Source organism: Choloepus didactylus, chromosome 16, assembly GCF_015220235.1.
Source record: "Choloepus didactylus isolate mChoDid1 chromosome 16, mChoDid1.pri, whole genome shotgun sequence".
Classification (NCBI taxonomy): domain Eukaryota; kingdom Metazoa; phylum Chordata; class Mammalia; order Pilosa; family Megalonychidae; genus Choloepus; species Choloepus didactylus.
The window spans coordinates 17641559-17667085 of NC_051322.1; the positions used below are offsets into that span (position 1 = coordinate 17641559).

Genomic DNA, 25527 nt, shown 5'->3' on the forward strand with positions numbered 1-25527 from the left:
ACTCTGACTTCATGGGCTATAACTTTCCCCCTCAGTCCATTCTTAAAGGTTTCACACTATCTTCTCCTTCTGCCTGAAAAGCAATTCCCACCAGATTTTCAAATAACTGGATTTTAATCTCATTGAAGTTTCAGTTGAAATGTCACCTCCTAGACTGTGGAGAATGCAGGGGTATTGGCCTACCCCACCTCGATGGTTGCTAACATGACCACAGACATAGGGGACTGGTGATTTGATGGGCTGAGCCCTCTACCATAGATTTTTCCCTTGGGAAGACGGTTATTGCAAAGGAGAGGCTAGGCCTCCCTATAATTGTGCCTAAGAGTGTCCTCCCGAATGCCTCTTTGTTGCTCAGATGTGGCCCTCTCTCTCTAGCTAAGCCAACTTGAAAGGTGAAATCACTGCCCTCCCCTCTATGTGGGATCAGACACCCAGGGGAGTGAATCTCCCTGGCAACGTGGAATATGACTTCCGGGGAGGAATGTAGACCTGGCATCGTGGGACGGAGAACATCTTCTCGATCAAAAGGGGGATGTGAAAGGAAATGAAATAAGCTTCAGTGGCAGAGAGATTCCAAAACGAGCCGAGAGGTCACTCTGGTGGGCACTCTTACGCACACTTTAGACAACCCTTTTTAGGTTCTAAAGAATTGGGGTAGCTGGTGGTGGATACCTGAAACTATCAAACTACAACCCAGAACCCATGAATCTCGAAGACAATTGTATAAAAATGTAGCTTATGAGGGGTGACAGTGGGATTGGGAAAGCCATAAGGACCACACTCCCCTTTGTCTAGTTTATGGATGGATGAGTAGAAAAATAGGGGAAGAAAACAAACAAACAAACAGACAAAGGTACCCAGTGTTCTTTTTTACTTCAATTGCTCTTTTTCACTTTAATTATTATTCTTGTTATTTTTGTGTGTGTGCTAATGAAGGTGTCAGGGATTGATTTAGGTGATGAATGTACAACTATGTAATGGTACTATGAACAATCGAATGTACGATTAGTTTTGTATGACTGCGTGGTATGTGAATATATCTCAATAAAATGAAGATTAAAAAAAAAAAAAGAAACGTCACCTCCTTACAAAGGGTTGTCCATCCCCATCATTCTCTGTCATATCACGTTTTGTTAATTTTCATTATATCACTAGGATTACGTGATATTTTCTTTCTTGTTTGTTTACTTATCATCTCTCTCCCTCCATGTACACTCCACCACGAGAGGGGAATTGGACATTGTTCTCTGCTGTATCCTCAATGCATAAAGTAAACATCTGACACACAGAAGGTACTTAATAAATGTTTGCTGATTTTGGACCAGTAACCTACCAATTGTGCAGACGTTTAACATACAAGACTACTAAATACCTATTAATCTTTTTGTTATTGTTTCAATCAAAACAATCTGCCATGGTAAGCTTGGTAATTTACATGTACTCTTATTTACCTCTTTATCTGTGTTTAAGAATTTATAACTTGGCTTTGTTTCAAAAATAATTTAAAGCAGCTTCTATTACACTGCATTTAGACTAAAAGATCAAAATATCCCCATATAGAACATTCTACAAAATACTCAACCAGTATTCCTCAAAACTTTCAAAGTGATGAAAAACACAGAAAGACAGAAACTGCCATAGGCCAGAGGTGACAAAGAAGACATGACAATGACAAATGAATGTAAGGTGAGATCCTGGACTGGAACAGAAAGAGGATGTTAATGGAAAAACTAGTGCCATCCCAATAAAGTCTGGAGGTTAGTTAAGATCAATATACCAATGTTGGTTTCTTAGTTTTGACAAATGTATCATGGTGATAACAGATGTTTGGGAAATTAGGTGATGAACTCTGTACTATCTTTGCAACTTCTCTGTTAAAATATAATTATTTTCCCCCCAAAAAAGTTTATTTTAACAAATTAACACCTCCATATGGAAATTTCCTGCACTTTGACCACAGTTTGGCATTTTATTCTGAATAACATTGGCTTCCAGCTTTGAGCCATACAACCACTTCAACATAAAGGCACGACATTAAACATTATTTAATACTTGTTTCACGTTTGAAACTAAAAGAGTAATTTCAAAGCAACTAGAAAGATGTACTTATTCACTCTACTATCACATTAGTGTCATCTTTCCCAATTTTTCTGCTAGGGGTGCTGCCTTATGCATTAAGAATCTCCATTTACCTATTAGACTGAGAGAATATTCTAAGTCCTATCAAACTCTGACCATTGCTTCTTCTGTAGAAGGAGAAACTAAAGTTCCTAAGTGATACTGCATTATTGGAGAAACACAGTAATTCAAATGTGGCTAGTATTTCAGAAAGGTTTTCAAGACATTATTCTCTAATTTTCTATTAACTGTTTCACAAAATTATTTCATTATTCATTCACTTGACAAATAATTACATCATACAGCAGTCTGAATCACACTGCACTTGGATTAAAAAATTGGATTATAAATTTTAAAATATGAAAGCAAATTCCTTTATAATGATTTTGTACCACTAGAGAGGTTTCATCATTTCATAAACACACCCAAAACCAAGGTACTAAACATTGCAACCCATCCCCATTTTAAACAAAATTATATAAATGAGATTTAAAAACAAAAATCTCACATTTTAAACATGTTTCATAAATGAGATTTTTAAAAAATCCTCACATAATATTCAAAATATCAGCAGTTAATCATTTTTATTTTTCATCTTATTCTGATTTCCATTGAAGACACAAAATACACACAAAAACACAGATAAAATATTTCATGGTGATCATATTTATTCAGGTGATTATAAAATGCTCAAAATAATTAAGAAGAAAACAGAAGTTAAACCAGATTAAAGATGAAAGGAAATGGAACAAGATTAAACTGTTTACAAGGAAAAACAATTAGAGGAAAGGAGAAAACATAACGATTCTCTGGCTATTTTTTTTTTTTTATTTTATACTTGTCCGATCCTGGGCCAGTCCCTTAGATATTCTCAATCTCAATTTTTCTTATCTATAACTTTAGGATAGTAATGCTAGTCTACCCATTGAATTTTTTTTTTTTTAATTATGTACTTGAAAAATAACACACAATTAAAAAAAAAAAAAAAGAAAGAAAAATAAAAGGTATGTTTCAGCCAAAATTAGCTTTTAAAATACTAAAAATTGCTCATCACTGGCAGTATCTGAGAAAAAAAAAACAAAACAAAATAAAAATACATAACCGCATTTGGAACTGGGTAAAGCAGAAAGCAATGTTGAGCCAGCCAGAAGCTAGACCAGAATTCTCGAGTAAGGGCTTGCTCACCTTGGATACTTGTCGAAGCCACCGTAAATACTCTGTGAAAGTATCAAAACAAATGTAGTAAGTCTGGCTTTGGGGCCCAGAGGAGCTAAATGCTAAACAGTGCTGGTGCTTTTTCACTTCTTCTACCTATAAAAACAAAGAGAGACAACAAGTAAGAAAGCAGACAATTTGCATATTTCATTAAATCTAATTTGGAGCAGTGAACTACACAGATTTACATCATTCCCTATATATGTTTCTCTTTATTACTGTAAACAAACTCCTAGGTCCGACCAGCCAATGTGAATTACAAGGAAACCAAAAGTGGGAGTTTGTCTTTTCATTAGATTTCCCGACCATATGAAATTCTCTTTTTTCCTGTTTATAATTGGAACAGACTCCCTTCTCTGACCCTTCTACCCTCACAATAGTGTGCTGGAGTTCCTACTTCTCAGGAGGATTTTTACTTAAGAGGGACTTTTGTATTACTACGAAATACAATCTTTTTCAAAAGGTCTTCAAGCATGTTAATTAAAAAAAAAAATTTTGGAATTTTTTACATAGCCTGAAATAAAACCCTACCATGTGAACGCTCTAATCCTCATAATGCAATAATAGTCAAGCTGAAATTTCCACTTGCAGTAAATTCTCCACAATGGGGAAAAATTCAAACAAACATGAATATTACTCAAAATTCTGTGTCTTTTATAAAAATGACAACAAACCAGCCTCAAAGAAAGTGTCAAAATGTCAAAAAGATCAGTATCACAGACTATGTTCTCAGACCACTATGCAATTAAGTTATAAACCAATAATAAAAAAAGATTAACTTCAAATCCCTGTATGTTTAGAAAATTAATAATACATATCTGAACAATTCATGGATGAAAAAAGAAATCATAATTGAATTTTAAAATTCCTAGAACTAAACAACCATAAAAATACTACATATCTAAATTTATGGAATGCAATAAAAGTGAGTAGAGGGAAATTTATGTTCTCAAATACCTGTATCAGAAAAAAAGGTAGAAACTAAATTTGGTAGGCATGCATCTCAAGAACTTGAGAAGGGGGGAACAAAACCAAAAATAGAAGAAACCTAAGCAGAATGAAGGTGATAGTAAAAATAAGAGCAGAAATTAGGAATGTGGAAAACAAATGCACAATAAGAAGATGTTCAATGCAAAATACTGCTTCTTGGAAAAGACTAATAATTAATAAATCCTTTAGCAAGTTCTATCGAAAAAAAGCGAAGATATATATATATATATATATATATATATATATATATATATATAAATAATATTAATGAAAAGACATGGCTACAGATTTAGCAGAAATGACAAAGAGAATGGTGTAAACAATTTTATGGAAAATACTTAGAAAAAATACATTTTACTTGAGTAAATAAGCCTTTAATAATCTTATAACCACTTAAGAAATTGAACGAGAATTTTTAAAAATTCTCAAGGAAATATCTGACACACATGGTTCTACAGGTGAGTTTTACCAAAATTTCAAGGAATAGGTCATTACAAACTCAAGCAGAGTTGTAACAGAATACCAAAGAAAACACCCCAATCCATGCTATGAGAGCAGTACTACCAAAATCAGATGAGAACAGTTAAGAGAAAGTAAAATTACAGGCCAATCTCAGTCATGAACATATATCTTAAAAAAAATGATGTATCAGAATCCAGTTAATATAGAAAAACTAAAATATTTTCGATTATAAGATGATTTACCTTATGAAAGCAAAGTTGAGGTCTGTACTCTATCAATACTTTAAAATATTTACAGATTTTGTCTTATATTAGCTTTGATAAAATGCTTTCCAGATTTCAAACAAGGAACTTACAACTACATTTTAAAGTTTCAACATGCTATTGGAAGACTGGGATAAGCCTTTGTAAGGAAGTTGCCAAGGGGGTTGAAGTATGTGTCACTGATTTAGTTGTTGTAGTACTCTGAAATAACGCCTTAAAAATTATTTGCATTTTCTTTGAAAGGGTTGTTTAGTTTAACCTTAAATTCTAGTCATTATCATTTTCTTTGAAAGGGTTGTTTAGTTTAACCTTAAATTCTGGTCATTATCAACTATCTTAGTTCAGGACTTAGAAACTTGGAATGTAAGATTTGAAAAGGACCTTGTGGATTCCCAAACTTCCTTCCCCCAAATAAAATGTCTGTAACATTTCAGACATCTCTAATGTCTGTTAAGATGGTTCTTCCTTGTAAGTTGAGCAAAGTCTTTATCCCTGTAACTCTCATTTATTGATCCAGTATAAGATAGGATAATTCTACTCCCTCTCATTTGATAACCTCTCAATATTTGAAAGAAAAGATGGTTTAACATTATTAGAGCCATAAAATCATTAATCACATTAAACAATTAAAGAAGAAAACCATATGATCATCCCCACAGTTGCATAAAAAGCATTTGATAACATTAATCACTTATTCATGATAAAAACTCTTAGCAAACTAAGAACACAAAGTAAACTGACCAAGGGTATCTATCAAACACTTGAAGCAAATTTCAATGTTAATGATCAAATATCACTCTAAGATCATCCACAATAGAGAAGGATCTACTGTTTCCATTTAACACCGTACTGGAGAGTCCTGGCCATTACAATAAGACAAAGAAATATATTAAGGAAGAAATAAAATTGTTATTTGAATATCACATGATTAGCTACATAGTAAACTCAAAAGAATCTATATATTAGAATAAATAAGGAAGTTTAGCCAGCTAAACTTAAAATCAGTACTCAAAAAGAAACTGCATTTCTGTACATGAAAGAGAGAACAATTTTTTTTTTTTTTTTAAATGCCGTTTAAACTAATCTCAACTGACAGAAAGCAGGTCCCTAATTTCTTGAGGATGAGGTGGGGTGTTGAGCAGGAAGGAGTCAGAAGGAAGGAGCATAAAGAGGCATAAAGAAACTTTTGGGGTGATGGATATGTTTACTGTCTTGATTGTGGTGATGTTTAAATGGGTATGTATAGCTATCAAATTGTACTTTTTAAATAGGTGTAATTTACTGTATGTCACATACATTAATAAAGTGTTGGTGAGGATGCAGAGGAACAGGAACGTCTTGTACACTGCTGATGTGAGTGTACAGTAGTACAATAACCTTGGAAACAATTTGAAATCATCTTGTAAAATTAAACATGCATATGCCCTATATGCCCAGTAATTGGGCTCCTAAGTACAGGTCCTAGAGCAGGACGGTCATTGTACAAGGAGGTCACTATAGGTATTTTGGATTAAACAAGTTCTTCCCTGTGCCTTGTGCAGGACTGTCTAATACTCTGCCCGATGTTTTACTGCCTGAGACCCTGTCTTCTAAATGCCAATAATGTGACCTTGCAGCAGAGACACTGGTAGTCAACAAATACTCTATCTCTGTCTCCACATTTTCCAGACCCCTTGCAAATTTAGGTGGAATCACATGACTGGTTCTGGCCAACGAGCTGCGAGCAAAAGTGATGTGTATTTCTGCCTGCAAAAGCCAGTGATTAACCCTCCAGTTACTTCTGCTGCTGCCAAAGCAACAAAAGAAGGCAAAATGTTCCAAATGTTACCATTACAAGAGAGCAGAGCCTCCATCAGGCTAGGTCCCTGTACAGTTACGTGAAAAGGAAATCCCACCCCCACTGACCTGCCATGGAAATATAGCGTGAGAAATTAATGTTGTGGTAAATCACTGAGATTTGGGGCGTTTTGTTACCACAGCTTAGTTGACTCATCTACAGTTCAATCATCTGACAACTGAAACACTCCCACATATTACCATATGTCCCCCAGGGGCAGTAACTCTAGTTGACAACTACAGCCCTAGAAAAACTATTCGCATATAAAGAGGTATACAAACATAAGAATATGTACAGCAAACAGTGTTCATAATAACAAAACACTGGAAACAACTCAAACGTCCATCAACAGGAAAATGATTTAAGAAATTAGAGAATGTTTACAGAGTGGAATATTAAAGAGAAATGAAAACAACATATAGCAACATGAAATCTTATCATGAAACATAATCAAAGAAGACCACATAAAAATTTTATACAGATCAAAACCAAGCAAAACATAGTTATGAGATAAAAGTTTCTTCAAAAAAGGAAGAAAATTCAAGGAGAATGTACACCTCTGGGGTTGGAGGAGGCAATGGGAAAGATGTAAAGATAACACAAGTAGAAACACTAGTATTTCTCATGGTACAGTTAAGAAATTGAGTAGCAGGTTAACAGTTATTCAATTTATTATGCTTCACAATTTAAGAGATGTTAAACTATTAATTGAAGTAAGTTAAATAAAAATCTAAGCTACATTCTAAAGGACATATTGAATATAACACATTAATTGCACAAGGCATACAAACTTATTCAATGAAATAATAAATAATTATAATTATCTCAAAAATTAAATTTTAAGAGAACTTTATTTAAATTCATTCTTGGAATTCTCAATTTAAAAATGTAAACAAATGACCATGACAAAGCGGTATGTCAAATTTGATTACCATAGCATTTACAGCTAGATTATGACCAATCTGTCTCACATTCTATTTGTAGTTCTTCTTTATATAAATTAAAATGAAAAAATAAGCCTTCCATTTACTCCGTTTATCCTTTGAAAGAACAGAACGAAAAACCGGAATTGACACAAACATTAAAGAAAACTCAGATTGCAAAGAGTAAAGTTTCTTTTTGACTAATCAAACAACAGGTTTTAAAAAGACTCAGGTTTTCAATTATTTCCAAAGGCATAGCCCAAAACAGGGTTTACGAGGTTTTGCCTAAGAAAAGAGGAAGTTATTAACTTTCAGTTCACTCCACGGTGGAAGTCCATCCAGTAGCAGGTTTGGGCACACAAGGCCTGGAAAAGAGGACAAGTCTCTAGCTCTCAATGAAAATACTAATTACAATGGGATCCTCTGATCTTATCTGTACTTTCCGTGTGCTTTTCTGCCTCTGTGTCTCTGCACGTAATAATCTTTCTGACCATCTCCTTCAATGTCAAAAGACTGTTCACCCCTCAAGTTCTACCATAATTGCTAACCTTTCTTATAAACGTACCTGATTTCCCCACTAAATGTAATGCCTCCTCCCACTAATCTCCCACAATACTTTTTTGGCATCTCTCTTATGTAAAAATTGTTGCATCCATCCTTCATCTCTTGATACCAAATTAATAAGCTCTTCAAAGGCAGGCAGGGTGACTTACTCACCTAGGTATTTCAGGGCAGCTAAGCACCATGCTTTTCCCACAGAGGATATTTAACAAATACTTAAAGTAACTTTGCCTATGCAAATACTTTACTGAGAAGAAAGAGATTGGTTGTGGACCTAACAGTGCATCAGTCACTAAACAGGCATTTTAATGATGACCTATAGATGTGATAATGACTAATTTTCTCAGAAATCCATCCAAGGACAAGATCTTACATAATATGTATTAGTCATTCTTCAATGCTCAGGCAAAAGTGAAGGAATATTGGTTTCAAAAGGAATGACTAAAACAGGTTTGCACCTGGCCAAAACGTATTTCCGAAAATGATCAAATGTTAGTCTCATTAGTACTAGAATATATAATAGCAGAGGAAAAAAAATCTAACATGCACTACTTACTCATAAGGAAAGACTTGTCTAAACTTGTGAATAAAAAATGATCTTACTATATAGGAAGTGAGTAAAAGAATCATTTACAACTGCACACATCCAGTCATACCTACCTCATTTCTAACCCTTGGAACCAACATATCAGACATTTGTCAATTTAAAAAAAGGTTCACGTGAGCAAGAGTTGGCTTCTTATTTCTCCTCTCTTTGCTTTCTCCACCTCCTGCCTCCTTTCCCATGACCGTTAAGGGGAAAAAATGATTAAAAAAAAAAAAAAATACTTGCAAAATATGCCCCTAAATTCCAACAATCCATATTTTCATCTAAATCTACTTTCCTGTTTATTAACAGATTAATATCATTTAAAAATCAGGAAAGAGTAACATATAATTATGATAAGTTGACCCCAAGCAATTGGAGTTTATAAATAAATCTGTTGTCAAAGAAAAGAATATAACACTTTCCCAAGAAATCTGATTCATTCTATAATTATAAATGATAGGAACGCAACAGTTAACATGCCCAGAGAAAAGCAGCCAGTAAAGTCAGAAATATCTGTTGGTTTTATCACGTTTTCTCAGAAATGACTAACATTTCAGGTTCAAAATTACAACCAGCCACAATGCTAAAACTAAAAATGCTAAACACAAATAAAAAGAGAGGCAAGGCAAGGTAGGATCAAACTCTTCAGTGCGGAAAAGTGTCTTAACATTGAACAAGCATGGTGAAATGATCCAAAGGTGATGGGTGGAGGGATCATTATACGATGGTATAAAAAATACACATTCAATGGAAAGAAAAAAGTATCATAAGAAGCAAAAATAGTCTAAGAGACTTCTGGGACACCATCCAGCAACCAATATACACATTAGGAGTCCCAGAAGGAGAAGATAGATAGAAAGGGGCAGAAAGAATATTCAAAGAAATAATGACAGAAAATGTCCCAAGCTTAGTAAAAGACATGAATGCACATCCAAGAAGCCCAGGGAACAACAAACAGGGAAAGCCTGAAGAAAAATAGCCCTGTCACGTATTGATTAAACTATCAAATTAAAACAACGAGGGAGTTCTGAAAGTTGCAAGAGAAAAGCAACCTGTTATGTACAAGGGACTTACAGTTAGTTTAAGTGACAATTTCTAATCAGACAGTAGAGACAAGAAGGCCACAGGTTGAAATACTTAAAGTGCTGAAAGAAAACAATTGTCAATCAAAATCTTATAACCTGAAAGACTGTCTTTCAAAAATGATAAGAGACTGAGACATTCCCAGATGAAAAAAAAAAAAAGCTGAGTGAGTTCACCACCACCAGACCTGCCCAACAAGCAATGCTAAAGGCAGTTCCTCAGACTGAAAGGAAAGGACACTAGACACTGTTCAAAGCAGCATAAAGAAAAAAAGACCTCCAATAAAGGTAACCATTTGGGTAACTATAAATGCCAGTACAGTTGTGTTGTATTTTTTCAAATGCAATTTTATTGAAATATACTCACATACCATACAACCGTCCAAAGTATATAACTGTTCACAGCATCATCATATGGTTGTGCATTCATCACCACAATCAATTTTTGAACATTTTCATTACTCCAAAAAATGAAAGAAAAAATAAGAATAAAAACATAAGTAAAAAAGAAACCCCCCAAAATCCCATACCCCTACCCCCCTATTATTCATTACTTTTTGTCCCTATTTTTCTATTCATCTGTTCATACACTGGATAAAGGAGTGTGAGCCATAAGGTTTTCACAGTCAGACAGTCACACCATATATGCTATATAGTTAAACAACTGTCTTCAAGAAGCAAACATACTGGATTGCACTTAAACAGTTTTCAGATATTTCCTTCTAGCTATCCTAATAAATTAAAAACTAAAAAGGGATATGTATGTAATGCATGACAATAACCTCCAGAATGACCTTTCAACCTCCCAGTCACTGAAAATTAATTTTGTTTCATTTCTCTTCCCTCTTTAGGTCAAGAAGATTTTCTCAATCCTATGGTGCTGGGTCCATGCTCATCCCCGGGAGTCACATCCCACATTACCAGGGAGACATACACCGCTGGAAGTCATGCCCCACATAGCGGGGAGGGCAGTGAGTTTACCTGCTAAGTTGGCTTAAAGAGAGAGAGGGGTCACATCTGAGAACAAAAGCGGTTCTCTTGGGGAGACTCTTAGGCACAATTATAAGTAGGCTTAGCCTCTTCTTTGTAGTAACAAGCTTCTTAAGGGCAAGCCACAAGACTGAGGGCTTGGCTGACTACAATGTTAGTTCCCAATGCTTGTGAGAATATTGGAAATTCCCCAGGTAGCGGAATTTAACATTTCCACGTTTTCCCCCAGTCCCTCAACGGGGCTTTGCACGTATTTTTTTATTCTCTGCCCAAATTACTCTGGGATGTATCAGGGCTTCACACTAACAAGTACAAACCAACCAGATCTCACTCCCTATTCAAGGTTCCATGTAATTAGTGTATTTGAGTAAACTGACCATACAAGTTAAATTATATATTGTGCTACAGAAGATACAGATTTTGAACAAAATAAACATCTCTTCCTTTGGTCCCCACACAGAAGCCAGTTTTAAAAACACAATCAATATCATCCTCTACCATTTAGTCTGATCCACCCCAGTCTCAACCAAGTCCATTTCATTCATTTCTCCAATCGAGATCTGATCTCCTTTCCAGCCCCTTTAACAGTTGCTGCATGGGGCAATGCCAACACTCACAGAAGCCAAACTCTGAGTCCTAGGCACCACACAGACACCTGAAACTCCAGGGACTGACCAGGTCACACACAAACAGCTCAGCATCTCAGAATTTAGAAATTACTATTATAACTCATGAAAAGACGTCACTGCTGTAAGAGCTTACAATCTGGGAACCTTTACAATAAGCCCTCCCCTGATAACCTGTGCTCACAGATTCAATTCTTAGAGTTTGCACATTATTGTTAGTCCATATTAGTGAGACGTGATAATGTTTGTCTTTTAGTTTCTGGTGTATTTCACTCAACATACTGTCCTCAACGTCCATTCACCTAGTTGCATGCCTCACAACTTCATTCCTTCTTGTCACTGCTCAATATTGCACTGTATGTATACACCATAGTTAATCATTCTGTGTACCCTTAGGACACCTCCATCCATTGCAAACTGTGAATAGTGCTCCCATAAATACCAGTGTGCAAATGTCCACTTGTATCCCTGCTCTCAGTTCCCAATAACAGGATTGCAGGACCATATGGCAACCCCATACTTAGCTTCCTATGGAACCACCACACTGCCCCTCCAGCTGGGCTGCACCTTTTTACTTCTGCACCAACAGTGAACAGGTACATCCCTCTCTCCACATTTTCTTGAACACTTATATTTCTCTGCTTATTTTTTACACAGTGTTATTCACATACCATACAATCCACCCCAAGTAAACAATCATATTCCTGGTATAATCAATCATGCATTTACCACCACAATCTCTATGAGGACATTTCCATTTCTAATGCAGAGAAAGAGGACGAGGAAGGAAAAAAATGAGGGATAAAAAAATAAAAGATAGAAGGAAAAAGTAAAATAAAATAAAACAAAAAGGTCAGACAACAACAACAACAACAATAATCTCATACCACTCCCTTATATCCCCCTCTGACAGACATTTAGCTTTGGTAAATTGCCTTTGTTACAATTAATGGAAGCACATTACAATGTTACTGTTAACTATAGACTCTAGTTTGCATCAATTGTATTTTTCCTCTATAACATCCAATTGTCTACCCCTTGCAACATTGATATTCATTTGTTCTCCCTCATGTAAAAACATTCCTATATTAGTACATTTACTCACCACACTGACCACTCTAGGTTTCACTAAGTTACACAGTCCCAGTCTTTATCTTCTGTCTTTCCTTCTGGTGTCATACATGCCCCTAGCCTTTCAAACCTCTCTCTCTTATCTTTTCCTATCTGCCTGTAGTGTTCCCTTTAGTATTTCTTGTAGAGCAGGTATCTTGTTCACAAATTCTCTCTGTGTCTGTTTGTCTGAAAATATTTTAAGCTCTCCCTTGTTTTTGAAGGACAGTTTTGCCTGATATAGAGTTCTTGGTTGGTGGTTTTTCTCTTTCAGTATCCTAAATACAACACACTACTGCCTTCTTGCCTCCATAGTTTCTATTGAGAAATCCACACATAGTCTTATTGAGCTTCCTTTGTATGTGACGGATCTCTTTTTTCCTGCTGCTTTCAGAATTCTCTTTGTCTCTGACATTTGATAATCTGATTATTAAGTGTCTTGGAGTAGGTATATTAGGATCTATTCTGTTTGGGGTACGCTGCTCTTCTTGGATCTTATATTTTATGTCTTTCACAAGAGATGGGAAATTTTCGGTAATAATTTCCTCCATTATTGTTTGTGCCTCCTTTCCCTTCTCTTCTCATTCTGGGACACCCATGACACGTCTATTCAAGTGCTTCATGTTGCCATTCAATTCCCTGAGATGCTGCTCATATTTTTCCATTCTCTTCCTTACTTGTTATTTTCTGTGTAGAATTTCAGATGTTTAGTTACTCTAATTCATGAATCTTTCCTGCTGCCTCTTCAAATCTGCTGCTGTATGTCCCCATTGTGTCTCTCATCTCTTCTATTGTGCCCTTCATTCCCACAAGTTCTGCCATTTTTTTGTAAAGCTTACAAATTCTTCTTTATGGTCACCTAGTGTCTTCTTTATATCCTTCATCTGTTTTGCCACATTTTCCTTCATCTTGTTGATTTGATTTGGCATATTTGTTTGAATATCTTTAATTAGCTATTTCAACTCCTGTATTTCATTTGAAATGCAAGTTTATTCCTTTGTCTGAGCCACATCTTCATTTCTTCTAGTGTGACTTGTAATATTTTGCTGTCTAGGCATCTGGCTTCCTTGATTACCCCAATCAGATTTTCCCAGACCAGAGGGGCCCAGGTCTCAGGAGGATGGTGTAAACAGTATCAAGATTCCCTAAGGAATTTCCTGTGAGGCCTCTAGAGGCTGTATTTTTCCTATCTGACCAGCAGGTGGCGTTTGTGAGCCCACAGTTCCCCAATGGTGTTAAGTGGTACAGTGCCTTTAGTTCTCAGCAGACCCTGTCTCTGCTGTGGACCAATGGCATCAGAAGCCAAGCTTAACTGGTTTCTGTTTACCCCACCCCATGCCCTGGGGTCTGAATTCTCTGAGGGAGGGCAGCTACTTGAGCTGGGCCCTGTCCCCATTTTCTTGGGGAAGACATACCCTTTAGAAAATTATCTCCTTCATTTGACTTCTCCTTTTGTCTCTCTGATTATCTTAACTCCACCCTTCCCTGGGTCAATGCTAATAATTAAAAATGCCTGAGGCATTCTCTAATGAGCTACTTAAAGTGAGAGAAAAACAGAAAAGAGAAAGAAATTCCCTTTACAGAGCCAGTCCCCAGCCTGCTAGTTTCTCCAGTCCAGAGCCAGAGTTAGTACCCAGTTCTGTAGGCCCCTTTTCTTGGGACACAGCCCTTTTCCAGTATTCTGAGCTCAGCCATCTCCAAAAGCCTATGTATGTATGTATATACGTATATATGTATGTATGTATTTTTTCAGTCAGCCCTGCCTTGTCTCTGCTGGGAGAGACCTCAGGGTTCCTTTCCTACTTGCTCCGGGTTTATCTGTGCTCATAGCTTATATTCAGTAGTCCAAATTTGTTAATTAAAATCTCAGTTGGAGCTTGGTTGAGCTACCTTCCCTTGCTCCCAGCAGAGACCTCTTCTTTTTCCCATAGGGAAGTGTTCCAACTCAGTCTGCCATTCCAGTGGGGAAGGGGCACCACCTCTGCAGTCTTGGGGCTTTACTTACAGTTCTATGCTGTGGTCTTGGTCTGTTCACCCATTCGAGACTGGTGTATGATGTGTGTCCTGTCACGGATGTCCCCCAAAAAGTTGTTCCAGACTATTTACTAGTTGTTCCTGGCTATTTACTAGTTTCTCTAGGGCACTAACTAAATTCCACACCTCCCTATACTGCCATCTTGGCCCTCCTCTGTATTTTATTTTATGTAACTCCACTTCTTACTTCCTACAGGTGCTAAAATGCAAATGTACAAAAATAATAAATTCATGGTTTGGGACATAAAATGTACAAAGTTATAATCTGTAACAAGTTAAAACAAAGGTGGGGGGACTGAAGGGTATAGGAACAGTGTATGTACATGCTATTGAAGTCAAGTTGGTATCAAATCAAATGTTAGTGTTTTATGTTTAGGCAATTATCTTTTAAACCCATGGTAACCCCATGGTAATCACATGGAAATATATGTACAATATTCAGACAAAAAGGAAAAGGGACTCAAAATGTACAGTACAAAAAAAAATATGAAAGTAGGAATTAATGGAAGAATTAAGGGACAAAAAAGGTATAAGACTAACAAAGACTAAACAGTAAAATGACAGAAGAAAGTCCTCCATTAACAGTAATGACACTAAATGTAAATGAATTAAACTCTGTAGTCAAAAGGCAGTTATCAGCAGAATGGATAAAAAAGCATGATCCATTTTATGCTGTCTACAAAGAATTCACCTTAAATTCAAAGACACAAGCAGGATGAAAGTGAAAGGATAGGAAAAAATATACCATGCAAGCAGAGACCAAAGAGAACAAGGACAGCTATACTAATATCAGATAAAACAGACTTTAAGTCAAAAACAGTTGCAAGGGACAAAGATGCTCATTATATGTTGATAAAAGGGTCAATTCAGCAAGAAGACATACAATTATATTATATATATCACACACACACACACACACACACACATACCAAATGGCAAAGCCCCAAAATATATGAAGCAGATACTGACATAAATAAAGGGAGAAAGGTCAATTTTTTCTATCTCATTGATATAAATAATTAGAATAAGCAAACTACAGAGTCAGAATCTAGAATATAGGTTACTAGGGAACAGAGTAGGGGTAGGCTACAGGGATTTAAGGCTTAAAATGTACAGAGTTTCTATATGGGATGATTAAAAAGTCTTGGTAGGATGGTAGTGATAGTAGCACAACATTGTGAACATAATAAACAGCACTGAATTATATATTTAAATATGGTTCAAAGAGGAAATTTTAGATTCTATATATGAAACTAGAATAAAAATTTTAAAAAAAGAATCCATGGATGCGTACAACACAGTGAACTGTAAGTTTCAACCATGAACTATAGTTAATAGTAAAATTATAGAAACATGCTTTCTTCAGCCGTAAGAAATGTACCATACCAATGCGGTGTGTTACTATTAGGGTGGTATATGGGAATCCTGTATTGTATGCATAATGATTCTGTAAACCCACCACTTCTCTAATAAATAAATAAATACACACACGCGCACACGATATCCAATAAATAAATAAATAAATAAATAAATAAATTTGTATCCAATAAATAACGAATTATTATATAAAGCCTACAACATTAAGAGTGAAAACAACTGCTCTGTTTCAGTCCAGTAGGTAAAACAAATGTACAAGTGAAGTGAAGATCACCAGGATCTCATGTGAGCCAATGGCAATTATTTTCCACAAGCCCACTGTGCCGGTTTGAATGTATTGTGTCCCCCAAATGCCATTGTCTTTGTGGTCTTGTGGGACAGACGTTTTGGTGCTGGTTAGATTTGCTTGGAATGTGCCCCACCCAGCTGTGGGTGGTGACTTTGGTGGGATACTCCCATGGAGGTGTGACCCCACCCATTCAGGGTGGGCCTTGATCAGTGGGGCCATATAAAACATGCTGACTCAAAGAGACTGGATGGAGTGCAGCTGTGAGTGATGTTTTGAAGAAGAGCAAGCTTGCTAGAGAGGAATGTCCTGGGAGAAAGCCATTTTGAAACCAGAACTTTGGAGCAGACGCCAGCCACGTGCCTTCCCAGCTAACAGAGGTTTTCCGGATGCCATTTTCCATCCTCCAGTGAAGGTACCTGATTACTGATGTGTTACCTTGGACACTTTATGGCCTTAAGACTGTAACTGTATAGACAAATAAACCCCCTTTTTATAAAAGCCTATCCATCTCTGGTGTTTTGCATTCTGCAGCATTAGCAAACTAGAACACCCACCACCAACCATGCCCAGTGTGAGCACAATAGGAACTAAATACAACCTCATGAATGAGTCAATCATCTACCCATTACTAGAGAAATGGCCCAAAATAAGCTCTGTAATGATGCTGGAAACCAATAACCTCAAGCTTAACAGATCAGAATACGTCAGTATTTCGTTAGTTTTAAACTTACTTTTCCACCAATTAGTGGCAGAACATGCATCTTTCCAGTCAAGCTGTCTTTCACAGATGACACTATTAGGCAGGTCCCACACAGGATGACTTGGCGTCTTGTCCATCGGTTCACTGGCAACTGCATTTTACCTTTACGGACATTATACATTCCTGAGAGTTGAATCCGTTCAGAGCTACCAATGCTATGAGGTTTTCCTGAAACAAGCACAAGTAAATACATGTTACTCTTAAAGAAATCAGCTTTTTTCCTACTTATCTGCAAACTAGACAAATTACTTGGAAAAAAGAGAATGATCATACAGAAACAATCTAATTTATAATTAAAACTACCACAAGTACTCTACATGCACATTGTACTGTTAGGTGAAGAAAGACTTTTCCTTAAAACCCTAAGAAAAGGTCATTTTAAGTCCGTTATTTTAACCCAAGTTTTACTTTCTTCTATATCCTTCACAAGCTAATTATACATTTAAAAAGAGATGACAAAGATTTTTATGAATGGGTTGAGTTAATTTAAGTGCACTAAGAAAATATTTCAAAGGAAAGTAACATTCAACATCTAGCATTTAATGAAACTAAATCAGTTTTAATGAATTAACTGCTGATATTTTCCCTTCTACAGATATTAAATTTCTATTTACTGTTAAAGAGACATAATAAATGAATGACTTTTGTAATAGGAAAATACTACTCCATAGTCATATAAGTCCTCAAAGAAAAGCCCAATGCTAATCCATGAAGGACGTTACACTGTCATGCGTGGAACGTATGGAGGGGAGCACACAGAGAGACATGCACTGAGACCCACGGAGACAGAGAGATCTGAGAAGGGTCTGAACAGTCTCCACTTCTCAGTTAGATATGGACTCAGCAGAATTACACTCAGGCAGGTCCCATCATCCAAATGGGAAAACTACTGTGATTAACATGACATAGTGAAAGAGTTGTAGAAACAAGGGGAAAGTGTTTCTCCAATTCTAGCCACTGAATATGAAATATTAAACAATACTGAAACCTATTCACAGAAATAAATTGAGGGATGTACTGCCTTAGAGAGGGCACAAGCCAGAAATAATCTTCTGTCACTCATATTTGGAAAAGTTTTAGCTGCCACGCCAAACAGAAGAGGATCAAGAGAAATTATGTTATTAACATTAAAAATTAGCATAAATACTAAGCAGTTTTGATAGACATCAAATACCTACTATAGTAGGGAAGTGGAAGAACAGCAGCACCAAAACAGAGTTCAAGAACATCCAAAGAGTATCCGAACCCTCCCAATTACATCCTTTGGCTGAGTTGTTAGCAAAAAAATCAATCAGCAGGTTTGAATTTCACTTCCTCTTTCTTCCAGTACATGAGAATAAAACAAACACTGCACACTACATAATTCTGCTGGGGCTGGGCCAGAATGAAGTATAATCTGGTCTGGCTATTTGAACCAGGTGCCCAGCAAACAACCACACAGCCAGCACTCAGTGGAATGTTCGCCAACCAAATGTTAATGCACCCACAAATGGGTAGGGAGCCCAGAGACCATTCTGCACAACTTCATTTACTCCCAGAGAAGATGCCCAGGTTCCCAGCTAAAGAGCTTCTTTCTATATAACACACTCCCTCCCCTGCATGGAGTTGGGAGAGGAGAAAGAAACTCAGAGGAAAATGTAAGATAAGTAAAGGACTAAAAAACTGGACAATAAGTAATTGGATTTCCCAAAATCCAATCTCCATGACTGCAAAAAACTAACATTCTCTAACAAGATACCTGATCTTAAATACATATTATATATGTACATACATACATAATTCACATATACTAGCAAATACAAAGAAGCAGGCATTTTATTAAGTCACATCAGAGTGGCTTCAAGGATACTTGTTAACTTATCACATTTATGCAGATCTGTGAGTAATTTGAGACTGAAGGAAAAAAAGAGGGGTTCATAAGGGAAAGCCCTTCAATTTTCCAACTCCACATTCACTCTGGAGAAAGTCCCAGAGCCTATCTCCAGACAGACTAGACTAAGGCAGGAAGGGATATATAAGAGGAGAGTATGGAGAGATCAATAGAGATTGGCATTTTTTAATTCTCTAATCAGAATTCTCAAAAAGTAGTCTTGGAGCCAAATGGTAAGATCAGTTTGTCCTTGGGAAGCCCTAAACATCCTGGTCTGAATCAAATCCCTCTTGTCTTGCTCTGAGAGAATGTCTTTGTTGTTCCCTCCCTGGGTGTTCCCAACTAGACACACCCTCAGGACTCAGCTGTGAATCAACTGGGCTCTGGGGAAAACAGAGCTGAATGAGGCAATACATACCTGCACAATCACCCAGGTGCACCCTCCTTTGTTTCGGACTTCCTGATTCCATTAAGTAAGGAATTATTTTAACTCTCCTGGCCAACTCTCAAAATTCTCGTTCAGAGGAGTCCCAATTGTCCTGTGTGCTAACAAAAATACTGACAACACCAAAGCAACCAATTTCTGCCAGTCTAAAGCTGGGTCAGTGGTTGTTCTAACTTTCACTTTAGAAAGGGTCACTCTAATCCCTACAGGTTAAAGACAAATTTCTTACATGATCCAGGAGTCAAGAGAGACAACAAAAGCAAACATTTCAAGTTGACATAGAGACATGACCATAACAGAAAGTGATTTTAAAACATACGCACATACTTTCTTTCTCACATTTACTCACTTGGCACATCATAGATAAGGTAATCTAGTCTATTAAAAAAAACACTGTGACCGCTAGGTAGTTAAACCTACTTACAGAAAATTATAGTGTGATGCGAAGGGATCACGCTAGGACCTCTGGGCCTAAATCACTTACTCGGGACCTCTCTCCCACACCAAACAGACAGTTCTTTCTTATTTCACACACTGCAATTGTTTAAAGAGGGGAAAGAGTCTGAAATGCCTCATATATGCCAGGACTACGCTGGGTACTGAGGATATAAAGAAAATATTCCCTGCATCAAATTGCTCAAGGCAAGGTTTCTCAAAATGGGGTCCAAGGACCACGTTCATTAAGATCACTTGGATTTCTAGTAAGGACCCCCAACAGACCTACAGACTTAGAACATCAGTAGCCAAGGCCTGAGAGCTGCATTTCAACAACCATCACCAGAGATTCTTGAGTATTGTGGCCATAAATTTAAAAAAATAATCATCTGAAAGTCAGCTTATTTCCTAACAAATGTTTGCTTTACAGTCATGAATTCAGAGTTTCTATTTTGTCCTCCCCCTAATTCAGCCACTTTAACTTTTTTCTGTCATATAAAACCACCTGAAAAATCTGATGAATGCTATGGACCTCCTGGGGGAAAAAACATGTACAGACACCAAATTTGGCAGATGATTTCAGTGGGTTCCTTTGACTTCTCAAGAAACTAAAAGACGGTGAAATCACTCAATAGAAAAGAGTATTTCCTCCAGTTCCACAAATCACATTCAAAGCAAGGAAAAACATTGATTCAAAATTAATTTCTTGTCTAGCTGAATTTACTCTGATCATTAGAGCATTGATCAAAGTCTACATTTTGTTCCATGTCCCAGGAACATCATTGTCATTCAAAAGTAACGGCTTCTGAGATGGGCACATAATTAATAATATTAAATTTAATCGTATAAAATATAGGCAAATACGGAGGTCTGTTTTATAGTGCAAAAACAATCCATCAGAAAATAATAAAAAAAAGGTATCCTAAAATTCCTTGGTCAGAAAACAGGGTCTTTTTTTTTTTGTCTTTGTTTTCAACATAAACTCACAGGAGATCCAACAAAACAGCAGGGGGAACGAGGGAGAGGCAGAAAATAGAAGAAAAGAAGGCTGCCTTATATTGCCATTGATTCCTCAAGTCTAGCAAACAGAATGAACTAAATTACTACCTACTGACTCCCTGGTTCTACAGATGAGGTTATAATAAAGAAAATGTAACAGTTTGCTGTTTCCACTTGATTTCCTTTTGCATCTCCCATACACTTTTTGAGAATTTTGCTATTTTAATGTCTCAAAAAATAAAAGAAATAAAGATTTACAGAACATCATTATGTGTACAAAAGTTATAAGACAACCCCTGCACTTTAGGAATATACAACTTAACATGGAATAAAAGATTAATATGTATGAAACTATGAAGAAACAGTACATAAAATGACTGAGAGACAGAAGCGTTCCCCCACCCATCTCAATTTTTTTATTGGAGAAAAATTTAAGGCTAAAATAACGTCATTACTCTTCCATTTCTCTTGCCTATAAAGTAAAATGAGAGACATGAAATAACTGACCATTAGGTTCCTTCAACTTTAATATTGATGAAAAATAAGAAACAGTTTGTTAGGTAGGCTATGCCTCCAAGAAAGGTAAAATAAGTGAAGGTAAAGATAAGAAAGGTCAAAGAGGCAGAAATAAGACAATATGAGGAAATAAGAGTATATGACAGAGGCGGGGCAAGATGGCAGACTGGTGAGCTGTATGTTTTAGTTACTCCTCCAGGAAAGTAGGTAGAAAGCCAGGAACTGCGTGGACTGGACACCACAGAGCAATCTGACTTTGGGCATACTTCATACAACACTCATGAAAATGTCGAACTGCTGAGATCAGCGAAATCTGTAAGTTTTTGCGGCCAGGGGACCCGCGCCCCTCCCTGCCAGGCTCAGTCCCGGGGGAGGAGGGGCTGTCAGCTCCGGGAAGGAGAAGGGAGAACTGCAGTGGCAGACCTTATCGGAAACTCATTCTACTGATCCAAACTCCAACCATAGATAGACTGAGACCAGACACCAGAGAATCTGAGAGCAGCCAGCCCAGCAGAGAGGAGACAGGCATAGAAAAAAAACAACAACACGAAAAACTCCAAAATAAAAGCAGAGGATTTTTGGAGTTCTGGTGAACACAGAAAGGGGAAGGGCGGAGCTCAGGCCTTGAGGCGCATATGCAAATCCCGAAGAAAAGCTGATCTCTCTGCCCTGTGGACCTTTCCTTAATGGCCCTGGTTGCTTTGTCTCTTAGCATTTCAATAACCCATTAGATCTCTGAGGAGGGCCCCCTTTTTTTTTTTTTTTTTTTTTAATTCTTTTTTCTTTTTCTAAAACAATTACTCTAAGAAGCCCAATAGAGAAAGCTTCAAAGACTTTCAATTTGGGCACGTCAAGTCAAGAGCAGAACTAAGAGAGCTCTGAGACAAAAGGCAATAATACAGTGGCTGAGAAAATTCACTAAACACCACAACTTCCCAACAAAAGGGGGGTGTCCGCTCACAGCCATCATCCTGGTGGACAGGAAACACTCCTGCCCATCGCCAGCCCCATAGCCCAGAGCTGCCCCAGACAACCCAGTGTGACGGAAGTGCTTCAAATAACAGGCACACACCACAAAACTGGGCGTGGACATTAGCCTTCCCTGCAACCTCAGCTGACTGTCCCAGAGTTGGGAAGGTAGAGCAGTGTGAATTAACAAAGCCTCATTCAGCCATCATTTCAGCAGACTGGGAGCCTCCCTACACAGCCCATCAGCCCAGAACTGCCCTGGGGGGACGGCACTCACCTATGACATAGCACAGTCATCCCTCAACAGAGGACCCGGGGTGCACAGCCTGGAAGAGGGGCCCACTTGCAAGTCTCAGAAGCCATACGCCAATACCAAGGACTTGTGGGTCAGTGGCAGAGACAAACTGTGGCAGGACTGAACTGAAGGATTAGACTATTGCAGCAGCTTTAAAACTCTAGGATCACCAGGGAGATTTGATTGTTAGGGCCACCCCCCCTCCCCGACTGCCCAGAAACACGCCCCACATACAGGGCAGGCAACACCAACTACACACGCAAGCTTGGTACACCAATTGGGCCCCACAAGACTCACTCCCCCACTCACCAAAAAGGCTAAGCAGGGGAGAACTGGCTTGTGGAGAACAGGTGGCTCGTGGACGCCACCTGCTGGTTAGTTAGAGAAAGTGTACTCCACGAAGCTGTAGATCTGATAAATTAGGGATAAGGACTTCAATAGGTCTACAAACCCTAAAAGAACCCTATCAAGTTCAGCAAATGCCACGAGGCCAAAAACAACAGAAAATTATAAAGCATATGAAAAAACCAGACGATATGGATAACCCAAGCCCAAGCACCCAAATCAAAAGACCAGAAGAGACACAGCACCTAGAGCAGCTACTCAAAGAACTAAAGATGAACAATGAGACCATAGTACGGGAGACAAAGGAAATCAAGAAGACTCTAGAAGAGCATAAAGAAGACATTGCAAGACTAAATAAAAAAATGGATGATCTTATGGAAATTAAAGAAACTGTTGACCAAATTAAAAAGATTCTGGACACTCATAGTACAAGACTAGAGGAAGTTGAACAACGAATCAGTGACCTGGAAGATGACAGAATGGAAAATGAAAGCATAAAAGAAAGAATGGGGAAAAAAATTGAAAAAATCGAAATGGACTTCAGGGATATGATAGATAATATGAAACGTCCAAATATAAGACTCATTGGTGTCCCAGAAGGGGAAGAAAAGGGTAAAGGTCTAGGAAGAGTATTCAAAGAAATTGTTGGGGAAAACTTCCCAAATCTTCTAAACAACATAAATACACAAATCATAAATGCTCAGTGAACTCCAAATAGAATAAATCCAAATAAACCCACTCCGAGACATATACTGATCACACTGTCAAACACAGAAGAGAAGAAGCAAGTTCTGAAAGCAGCAAGAGAAAAGCAATTCACCACATACAAAGGAAACAGCATAAGACTAAGTAGTGACTACTCAGCAGCAACCATGGAGGCAAGAAGGCAGTGGCACGATATATTTAAAATTCTGAGTGAGAAAAATTTCCAGCCAAGAATACTTTATCCAGCAAAGCTCTCCTTCAAATTTGAGGGAGAGCTTAAATTTTTCACAGACAAACAAATGCTGAGAGAATTTGCTAACAAGAGACCTGCCCTACTGAAGATACTAAAGGGAGCCCTACAGACAGAGAAACAAAGACAGGACAGAGAGACTTGGAGAAAGGTGCAGTACTAAAGAGATTCGGTATGAGAACAATAAAGGATATTAATAGAGAGAGGGAAAAATATGGCAAACATAAACCAAAGGATAAGATGGCAGATTCAAGAAATGCCTTCACGGTTATAACGTTGAATGTAAATGGATTAAACTCCCCAATTAAAAGATACAGATTCGCAGAATGGATCAAAAAAAAGGAACCATCAATATGTTGCATACAAGAGACTCATCTTAGACACAGGGACACAAAGAAACTGAAAGTGAAAGGATGGAAAAAAAAATTTCATGCAAGCTACAGCCAAAAGAAAGCAGGTGTAGCAATATTAATCTCAGATAAAATAGACTTCAAATGCAGGGATGTTTTGAGAGACAAAGAAGGCCACTACGTACTAATAAAAGGGGCAATTCAGCAAGAAGAAATAACAATCGTAAATGTCTATGCACCCAACCAAGGTGCCACAAAATACATGAGAGAAACACTGGCAAAACTAAACGAAGCAATGGATGTTTCCACAATAATTGTGGGAGACTTCAACACATCTCTCTCTCCTATAGATAGATCAACCAGACAGAAGACCAATAAGGAAATTGAAAACCTAAACAATCTGATAAATGAATTAGATTTAACAGACATATACAGGACATTACATCCCAAATCACCAGGATACACATACTTTTCTAGTGCTCACGGAACTTTCTCCAGAATAGATCATATGCTGGGACATAAAACAAGCCTCAATAAATTTAAAAAGATTGAAATTATTCAAAGCACATTCTCTGACCACAATGGAATACAATTAGAAGTCAATAACCATCAGAGACTTAGAAAATTCACAAATACCTGGAGGTTAAACAACACACTCCTAAACAATCAGTGGGTTAAAGAAGAAATAGCAAGAGAAATTGCTAAATATATAGAGACGAATGAAAATGAGTACACAACATACCAAAACCTATGGGATGCAGCAAAAGCAGTGCTAAGGGGGAAATTTATAGCACTAAACGCATATATTAAAAAGGAAGAAAGAGCCAAAATCAAAGAACTAATGGATCAACTGAAGAAGCTAGAAAATGAACAGCAAACCAATCCTAAACCAAGTACAAGAAAAGAAATAACAAGGATTAATGCAAAAATAAATGACATAGAGAACAAAAAAACAATAGAGAGCATAAATATCACCAAAAGTTGGTTCTTTGAGAAGATCAACAAGATTGACAAGCCCCTAGCTAGACTGACAAAATCAAAAAGAGAGAAGACCCATATAAACAAAATAATGAATGAAAAAGGTGACATAACTGCAGATCCTGAAGAAATTAAAAAAATTAT

At 37.2% G+C, this 25527-nt stretch overlaps 1 protein-coding gene across 1 annotated transcript in view; it reads right to left on the minus strand.

Annotated features, from left to right (window-relative positions):
• The window catches only part of PHLPP1 (PH domain and leucine rich repeat protein phosphatase 1), a 268488-nt gene that overhangs the window by 113891 nt on the left and 129070 nt on the right, over positions 1 to 25527 (minus strand). Inside the window, exons 2-3 of the mRNA XM_037806377.1 lie at positions 17198 to 17394; positions 3304 to 3429 (exon numbers count right to left, since the gene is read on the minus strand). Of these exons, the coding sequence (XP_037662305.1) occupies positions 3304 to 3429; positions 17198 to 17394 (323 nt within the window). The remainder of the gene's footprint in view (positions 1 to 3303; positions 3430 to 17197; positions 17395 to 25527) is intronic.